The sequence below is a fragment of the Lucilia sericata genome, unplaced genomic scaffold, assembly GCF_015586225.1.
Source record: "Lucilia sericata isolate MDLA Ls3-8-SP2 unplaced genomic scaffold, ASM1558622v1 Contig002140F_arrow, whole genome shotgun sequence".
NCBI lineage: Eukaryota > Metazoa > Arthropoda > Insecta > Diptera > Calliphoridae > Lucilia > Lucilia sericata.
Window position 1 is genome coordinate 26,377 of NW_023995985.1, and position 9,726 is coordinate 36,102.

At 32.9% G+C, this 9,726-nt stretch overlaps 2 protein-coding genes across 2 annotated transcripts; one reads left to right on the forward strand and one right to left on the reverse strand.

Annotated features, from left to right (window-relative positions):
• Positions 1-1,058: 1,058 nt before the first annotated feature.
• LOC119613479 (polypeptide N-acetylgalactosaminyltransferase 35A) lies at positions 1,059-3,717 on the reverse strand. Its single transcript, XM_037969500.1, has 2 exons — positions 2,601-3,717; positions 1,059-2,083 (listed from the first exon to the last, which is right to left on the reverse strand). The coding sequence occupies exons 1-2, from the start codon at positions 3,529-3,531 to the stop codon at positions 1,188-1,190; spliced, it is 1,827 nt and encodes a 608-aa protein (XP_037825428.1). The 5' UTR covers positions 3,532-3,717; the 3' UTR covers positions 1,059-1,187.
• Positions 3,718-4,534: 817 nt separating this feature from the next.
• LOC119613478 (DNA mismatch repair protein spellchecker 1) lies at positions 4,535-8,658 on the forward strand. The gene is made up of 8 exons (XM_037969499.1): positions 4,535-4,696; positions 4,764-4,813; positions 4,876-5,400; positions 5,597-5,865; positions 5,925-7,012; positions 7,073-7,305; positions 7,373-7,464; positions 8,065-8,658. The coding sequence occupies exons 1-8, from the start codon at positions 4,651-4,653 to the stop codon at positions 8,525-8,527; spliced, it is 2,766 nt and encodes a 921-aa protein (XP_037825427.1). The 5' UTR covers positions 4,535-4,650; the 3' UTR covers positions 8,528-8,658.
• Positions 8,659-9,726: the final 1,068 nt, after the last annotated feature.

Consider the following 9,726-nt stretch of genomic DNA (forward strand, 5'->3'; position numbering starts at 1 on the left):
ATTAGAACTGAACTAGAACTCAACTAGAACTGAACTAGAACTGTACTAGAACTGATCTAGAACTGATCAAGAATTGAACTAGAACTGAAACTGAAGTAGAACAGAACTAGAACTGAACTAGACCTGAACTAGAACTGAATTAGAACAGAACTAGATCAGAACTGAACAAGACGTAAATTAGAACTTAATTAGAACTGAACTAGAACTGAACTGCACTAGAACTGAACTAGAACTGAACTAGAACTGAACTAGAACTGAACAAGAACTGAACTAGAACTGAACTAGAACTGAACTAGAACTGAAATAGATCTGAACTAGAACTGAACTAAAACTGAACTAGAACTGAATTAGAACAGAACTAGATCAGAACTGAACAAGACGTAAATTAGAACTGAACTAGAACTGAATTAGAACGGAACTAAAACTGAATTAGAACTGAACTAGAACTGAACTAGAACTGAACTAGAACTGAACTAGAACTGAACTAGAACTGAACTAGAACTGAACTAGAACTGAACTAGAACTGAACCAGAACTGAACTAGAACTGAACTAGAACTGAACTAGAACTGAACTAGAACTGAACTAGAACTGAACTGGAACTGAACTATAACTGAACTAGAACTGAACTAGAACTGAACTAGAACTGAACTAGAACTGAACTAGAACCGAACTAGAACTGAACTAGAACTGAACTAGAACTGAACTAGAACAGAACTAGAACTGAACTTGAACTGAATTAGAGCAGAACTGAACAAGACGTAAACAAGAACTGAACTAGAACTGAATTAGAACTGAACTAGAACTGAACTAGAGCTGAACTAGAACTGAACTAGAACTAGAACTGAACTAGAACTGAACTAGAACTGAACTAAAACTGAACTTGAACTGAACTAAAGCTGATTTTTCCCTTTTAAATTAAACATTTCTTTGTTGTTGTTATCAAAAAATGGAAAGTATACAGTTTTTATTTAGCTGTTTGTGGTTGTCTTAAAAAATATTGCATTAATAATACCATAATACAAAAAGTATTCGTTTTAAAAAAATATATGGTTTTTACAAAAAAAAAAAAAAAAAAAAAAATGGACGTAAATTATAAAAAGCAATAAAAAATTTGTATTATAAATAGTCTTTTTTTTTGCAAAAATATCATTTAAAAAATTGTCAAAACAGTTTTTAACTGTTTCTATTACGAGTTCACCACACCCACAATATCCCAAGCACTAGCTTCATGTTTTGCACATAAATCCATGCGTAGCGTAGCTCCCAACTCTGCTTTATCGGCTCTCAAACAAGTACCCGTAGCCATGTTATAAATAGGACTACGTTCGGCTTTAGTATGGCGCCATTGCTGATCTCCCAACATTTCGTGGCATTTGTTAATGATAACCTGAGTATCGCCAGAGGCTTCTAGACATAAAAGACGATCTAAGATGATTTCCGATTTATCGGTTTCATACCATATTTGTGATTTTTGTTCATCACATTTTTGCAATACCAAAGAGCTGCCTTTTTTCCAGAAACCCTTTACTTTGGGTGCCACTACCGAGGCACATAGTTTAGTGCCCGATAATCTTAGCATATAGGTTGAGATATAATTACGTTTTCTTGAATGCCAGGGCTGGAAGACGGGTGGCTTTTCTTTTTTCGTATTCTCCTCTCCGGGCAGTCTCAGCTCGGGGTAAACATTTTTCAAATACCATTCAAAAGATTTACATTTTAGTTTTTCTCTCAACTGCAGGCGTTCGCTTATATCGCCATAGTCAAAATGTGGTGTAACCTTTTCGAGTTTAAGATAATGTTCTTTATAATCGTCCATCCAAACATGGGCCAAACGTAGGGAGTTTTTGAGCATAGTATCACTGCCATCGGGGGAACTGTAAGGTCTTCTTTTACGAAAGATATGGCCAACACGAGAACAGGGTACAATTTTAATGGCGCCACCACATTGCCAGGTACGAAAAGAGATTTCGAGATTTTCACCTCCCCATATGTCCATGCCCATGTCATAGCTGCCTATGTAGTCGAAATACTGGCGATTGACGGCGAAAAGGCCTCCAGCCATGGTGGGGGATATGAAGGGACCTAGAAAATGAGGAGAAAAAGAAAAGATTGATTTTGAAAAAGTTGTATCTCAAAGTCGATTTTTGTACTAAAATCTTGTTTTTTGTAAAATTCATTTTTATATTCAAATAATTTTGTACTAAAATTTGGATTATATGCTAAAGACTGGATTCTGTACTAAAATTTAGATTTTACACTAAAAACTCGTTTTTGTACCAAAAACGCATTATTGTACTAAAAACACTTTTTTGGTATTAAAAAATCGTTTTAGTAAATAAAATCATTTTTGTACTAAAAAGTCATCTTTGTACTAAAAATTAAATTTTGTACCAAAAACTCGTTTTTGCACTAAAATTTCTATTTTGCAATAAAAACTCGTTTCCGTACTAAAAACTCTGTATGTACTAAAAACTCATATGTGTACTAATAAAACGTTTTAGTACTAAAAATTTGTTTTTGTACTAAAAACTTGATTTATTTAATTATCTTCAATTTATTGAGAACAAATTTGATTTTATGATTAAAACCTAATACTCACCTTTAAAGTCCTCCTCCTGCTTTAAAGTACCCTCCGGTAAATTCTCCCACTTATAGTGAAGACCCCAATTGAAACCTCCCCTCACCAAGGGACTCGATGAGTACTGGAATGTATCGGCATTAATTAAATCTATCACAGGTACAGCCAAAGTAGAATTCTCGGCCTTAATTAAACGCAACAAAGGTTCCGCCCATTGTTGATTCACCTCTATGTGGGAATCTAAGAAAATCAAAACATCTCCTTTGGCTTCGCGGGCTCCAATTACACGTGATCTTATTAAACCTTCACGCTGTGTATTTCTTATATATTTTAGATTATCATAGTGTAATTGGGAGTGAAGTTCACCCTGTAAATGGAATTCTAATTCAGGTAAATCACTGAAATCATCTACCAATATGATTTCCTTTAAGAGCCAAGAGGGAGTACGTTGTATAATGGTATTTATGGAACGAAATAAAGTCATTTTGTGTTCATTATAGAAACACATAATAATGGATGCTGTGGGCAGTGTTTCGGTTTCTAGGGTGGGCGTACGGGGACACACTTTGTGGCGGGTATCGGGTATGGAGCGCATCAAGCCAATATTGTTAGAAACTAAGGCATTAAAAGCATGATGTTTATAGCCTATATCACGCACATACTTGTCCTGTTTATTCCTCACTACACCCAAACCATTAATGGCCTCATCGGCCGCCATCAAGCCTGCCAGAGAATCTGTGGCAGCTTCCAACTTTTCACTCAAACATTTTGTTTGTACTCTGTTTTCATATAGCAAAAGAGGATTAGGACTGCCCAGCTCTTTGCTAGACCAGCCGCCCTTTTCAATGTCACTCCTTAGCAGGTACAGATAAATTAAGAGCGACACCAAACCAAATAATACTAAATAGGTTTCCAAAGTAAAGGTTTTACAAATTCTACGTTTTAGCTGCATTTTTTTTTTAATAATAATCGTGGCACTTTTTTATGACGTTGTGTTAGAAAAACTATTTAGTTAATAATATTTTAACCTACTTTATGTTTATTTAAAGATTTTGCAATAATGTTGTGCATTTTAATTAAAACACTAATTGATACCCGTTGTTTTTGTTTACGTTTTCACATTTAATAAACAAGACAACAAAGATGCCACATTAGCAAAAATATATATATTTTTTGCAAACTTATGGGCAAGCTTTGTTAAATAACAATCACAATAGTTTGGCATTGTCAAGAGACAATCACAATAGTGTAATAAAAGCTTCATTCAGATAACCGCGTCGATTCGACTTTAAGCCGACTATTTTTCAGCTTAATACGGCTTAAAAATTACACCATATATTTTATATAATTTACAGAACACTTTCGCTAAATTTATGGATCGGTGTAAAAAATTGCTCAACATACGATGTATATGCTTCGCCTCAGATATTTTCGTGTTTACGCGCCTAATTCGAGTCGCTTCTTTTACTTCAAACCAGCTTTGTTGAGGTCAATCAAGTGGCGGTTCACACAGAAACATTTTTTTTTGGAAACTTTTGATTTTGTGTGTGGGAGAAAGAGATGGTTGATATTTCGTTCTCTTTTTTTCACACACAAAATCAAAAGATTCTCAAAAAAAGTTTTCCTATGTGAACCGCCAACAAGCTGCACCCTTTTACATTGCTGGTTTGTCATCGAACATGTGTTTTTTAAATGTCGATTGCGAAATTTTTAAAATTTTAAATGGGAATATTTTTGAAGCTAATTGATATTTACAGGAAATTTTTTTTTATAAAATCAAAAATTAACTAGCTAATCAAAACTAAAAATCTTTGATATCGGATGGGAAACAAAAAATGTCACGCATTTCCGTTTTTATTTAAAATCGTTGAAAATTTAAAAATCAAACGTATTTGAGAACTTACCAGGCTTACAGTTGATTTTAAGCCGCCGCCGATATTTTTAGTGTAAGCCGCCGTTAATAGTTGTTGGCGCAGATCTGTGAGGCTTCATTTCTGAAAATTGTTGCGCCAATTGTAGTTTGTAAAGAAAATTTATAAATTTGATTTAAATTTCAATAAAGGAACCAAAAATGGAGGCTATTAATGCTAATAAACAAGAGCCGCAACTTAATTTAGGTAAGTTTGTTAAAAATATTTCATAAAACAGGAATTTTCTCAAGTTTGAACAAAAAACCAATTGCAGACACCAATGCCCGGCGAAATTTTGTAAAATTTTTACAAAAACAGGGTGAAGTAAGTTTAAAATTTATAAATTTCCTTTCTCTTAGCAATAAATAAACATTTTCCTCACACAGAAACCTGTCACTACCGTGCGTTTTTTCGATCGCACTGATTCCTATTCTGTTCACGGCCCGGAAGATTCCGACTTAATTTCTCGTCTAGTTTATAAATCCACCGCCTATATACGCCAATTGCTAGCTGATGATGGACAGCCTTCACCCTATGTCATGCTTTCCAAGTCAAATTTCGAATTGGCCGTTCGAGAACTATTGCTAGTGCGTAATTATCGTGTGGAAGTCTATGTACGCCGTTCTACGGGCGGTGAGTGGCAATTAGAGTATCGCGGCTCCCCGGGTAATCTTTTGCAATTCGAGGATATTCTCTTTTCCAATAAGGAAATACTGGTGGGCAATAGCATTTTGTCTTTGCAATTGCGTGTGCAAAATAATCAGCGTAATTTGGGTGTAGCTTCAGTGGAACAGAATGATTGTCTTTTTCAAGTGGTGGAATTTGTGGACGATGATTTTTTCACTGAATTGGAAGCTACGGTGGTGCTATTGGGTCCCAAGGAGTGTTTGCTGCCTCAACAGGATGGAGAGGTGAGTACGAAATAGAGTTTTTAGTAAATATAACTAAAAGAAAGAAGTTTATTGGAGCTGCTGCATCAAGTTATTAGAAATGGAAGTTTCCAATTGGAATTTAGTATTAATTTAGACTTTTGCTATTGGAAATACTGAGCAATCTGTCCCGAAAGAATTTCAAATTGACATAGTAACTTTTTTACACCGATTTCAGTATGAAGCTGTTAAAAATCTCTTAGAACGTAATGGCGTTATGGTCACGGTGCCCCCAAAATCCGCCAACAATGAGAAAAATGATTTAATACAAGATCTAAATCATTTACTACGTTTTGCTAAAGGTCAACAAGAAGATGCTACCGGCATGCCTGAACTACAGCTTACAATTGCCATGGAGGCTCTAAGAGTAGCCATAAAGTATACAGACCTCGTCAATGATGCTGGGAATTTGGGTCACTATCAAATAAAACAATTAAATCTTAAAAGGTAAACATGTCCCCCAACCATTTGGAAAAGTAAAAAATATATCATTGCAATTCTCTCAGATTTGTTCATTTAGATGCTGCAGCCGTTAGTGCCCTTAATATCCTACCCAAGCCGGGAACTCATTTCTCCTCACCTTCCTATAGGTGGCAAAGTGTTTTGGGAGTACTCGATCATTGTCGCACTGCACAGGGTCATCGTTTAATGGCTCAATGGGTTAAGCAACCTTTAAGAAGTCGGGAAATTTTAAATGATCGCCATAACATAGTACAATGCTTTCTCGAATCGCCCACCACCTTAAACTCTTTACATGAAGAATTTCTAAAACGTATACCCGACGTTTTAATGCTTACCAAAAAGTTACTACGTCAAAAGGCCAATTTACAAGATATCTTTCGCATTTACCAGGTCATGTTGCGTACCCCTAAAATAGTTAATGCTCTGCTCTCTTTGGAAAATGCCACCGTTAAAAGTGTTTTATGTGATCCCCTCAAAAGTTATCTAGAAGATCTTTCGGGACTCAAGCAAATGGTAGAACAAGTAATGGACTTCGATGCCATAGAAACTGGTGAATATTTGGTTAAAGCTTCCTTTGATTCTGAATTACTCGAAATGAAAGAAAGAATGTCCAAGTTACTACACAAAATGGAAAAGTTGCAGGAAAAGGCTGCCCAAGAGTTAGATTTGGATAAAAATCAAAATGTTAAATTATTAAATGTCTCACATGTTGGTTATCATTTTCGCATTACCCTAAGAGATGACAGTGCATTGCGTAAAAATAAAAACTATAAAATAATTGATGTCGTTAAGGGTGGCATACGTTTTACCTCGGAGAAATTAACCGAAATCAATGATGAATTTGTTTCGTTACGCACCCGCTATGAGGAGCAGCAGAAAAATATTGTAGAGGAAATCGTTAAAGTAGCTGTAGGTTATGCTGCTCCCTTGACAAGTCTCAACAATGAATTTGCTCAATTGGATTGTTTGGTTAGTTTTGCCATAGCAGCTCAAACGGCTCCCACACCCTATATAAGACCCAAGATTTTGCCTGAAGGTGCTGGGGAATTAGTGCTAAAAGATATTCGTCATCCTTGTCTGGAATTACAAGAGCATATTACCTTTATAGCCAATAATGTGGAGTTTAAGAAAGGTGTGTTGTTACTTTAATACCAAAACTATTTCGCTTACTTATTTGTCATTAATTTTCCAGATAAATGTAATATGTTTATTATAACTGGTCCCAATATGGGTGGCAAATCTACCTATATACGTTCGGTAGGTACCGCTGTTTTAATGGCTCATGTTGGCTCTTTTGTTCCTTGTTCTGAAGCCACTATATCCATGGTTGATTCCATATTGGGTCGTGTGGGTGCCAGTGATAATATTATTAAGGGCTTGAGCACCTTTATGGTGGAAATGATTGAAACTTCGGGTATTATAAGAGTAAGTTTTAAGACAATAGTTTAAATTCGTTATGTTGTTATAAATTTATGTTTCCTTTTGTTTTCAGTCTGCCACAGATAAATCTTTGGTCATTATTGATGAATTGGGTAGAGGTACTTCTACCTATGAGGGTTGCGGTATAGCCTGGTCTATAGCAGAGTAAGTACGAAATATTTTAAGGGATTTATAAAAGGAAATGAAAAGAAAAAAGAGGAACAAGAAAACTATATCTATCTATCTATCTATCTATCTATCTATCTATCTATCTATCTATCTATCTATCTATCTATCTATCTATCTATCTATCTATCTATCTATCTATCTATCTATCTATCTATCTATCTATCTATCTATCTATCTATCTATCTATCTATCTATCTATCTATCTATCCATCTATCTATCTATCTATCTATCTATCTATCTATCTATCTATCTATCTATCTATCTATCTATCTATCTATCTATCTATCTATCTATCTATCTATCTATCTATCTATCTATCTATCTATCTATCTATCTATCTATCTATCTATCTATCTATCTATCTATCTATCTATCTATCTATCTATCTATCTATCTATCTATCTATCTATCTATCTATCTTTCTATCTATCGATCTATCTATCTATCTATCTATCTATCTATCTATCTATCTATCTATCTATCTATCTATCTATCTATCTATCTATCTATCTAGAGACTTTAAAAAAACTTGATGTTGACAGATTCAAAATATGTGCTATTTTCTTCTTTTCCAGACACCTCGCTAAAGAAACCAAATGTTTCACACTCTTTGCCACACATTTCCATGAAATTACCAATCTTGCCGATACAGTTAAAACCGTTAAAAATTGTCACATGGCTGCCGTAGCAGACAATGAAAACTTCACGCTCCTATATCAAGTAAGACCTGGAGTAATGGAAAAATCATTTGGTATACAAGTGGCTCGTTTGGCAAATTTTCCCGAAAAGGTGGTACAAAATGCCCAACAAGTTTACAATGAATTTGAAGATGAACACGCCAATAAACAATCGCAAGAAGATAAAGATCTGTTGGATAAAATTAATAAAGCCATTCAGGATTTATCGACTACGGGCAATAATAAGGATATAAACGAAAAAGATTTATCACAATTGGTAGAACAATTTACCAAGGATATTAAAAAATTGGATAGTGAATACTTTAAGGCGGTTTTAACAACAGCAGTGGGTGAAAATTGAAGTTGTTACTTAAAAGTAAGTTTTGTATTATTAGTTGTTAGTTTTTCATTTTGTATTTTCACTTAAAAGTGAATGAATTCCTGAATTATTTTGATAACAGATTTAATGTATACGATTTTTTTATATTAAAATTCCATTTTTCTTTTATAATTTTCAGTATATATTTTTGTGTTAAAAAGGGATAAAAAGAAAAAGCAAGATTCCATTTATTTTTTCAAGATTTTCAAGTTCAAATAATATTTCAGCAGTTAAATTAAAAGGTAAGTGGATTTTATTTTCAAATAAAACATTTGAAAATCGAATGAATCTATGAAATCAAATAACAAAGACCTGCTTTAACAATCAAAGAAATTTATGTTTTTCGCAATATTTCTCTCTTATTTATGGTGTATCGTTTCCATTATCCATAGGAACGTTTAACTAAAAATGTTATTCATAAGGATTTTAAAAGCAAACTTGGTAATTTCTATCATTTTGAATTTTTTTTTTTTTCAAAAAGAACGTTTTTGATAATTAATAGTGTTTCAATTCCATTTTCTATAGAAACTATAAAATTTTAAAAATTCGGTTACATATTAATGTTAGTTTTTACTTTTTGAATTCATTAACATTAGTTTTTTGTAATTTTATAGTGTTTCATTTCCATTTTTCATCGGAATGCTAAAACAAAATTTATATTTTTTAGGATTTTTTAAATATTTATATTAGCCTTTTGTTGTTGGTAAAATTTTTGGGTACATTTTTAAAATTAGTTGTGTTTCATTTCCATTTTCCATAGGAACATTTGTATACATTTTTAAAATTAAAGGATATTTTTAAAATTTTTTATACGTTTAGAATATTTGTTTAATTCTCACGAAAAATTTAGGAAAATTAAAAGTGTTTCAATTCCATTTTCTATAGAAATATTAAAATAAATAAATATTTTTTTTTTTAATTTTGTTATATATTCTTATTATATGTTTATTACTATTGATATTTTTGGAGAAATTTTTAAAATTTACAATGTTTCATTTCCATTTTCTGTAGGAATGTTCAAGAAAATTTAATGTTTTTGAAGTTTTTTGATGATTTTTTTTATTAGAATTTTAACACAAAGCTGATTTTTGGGTAAATTTTATAATTTTGTAATGTTTCATATCCATTTCCTATAGGAATGTTAAAGAAAAATTTTATGTTTTTGAAGTTTTTTGATGATT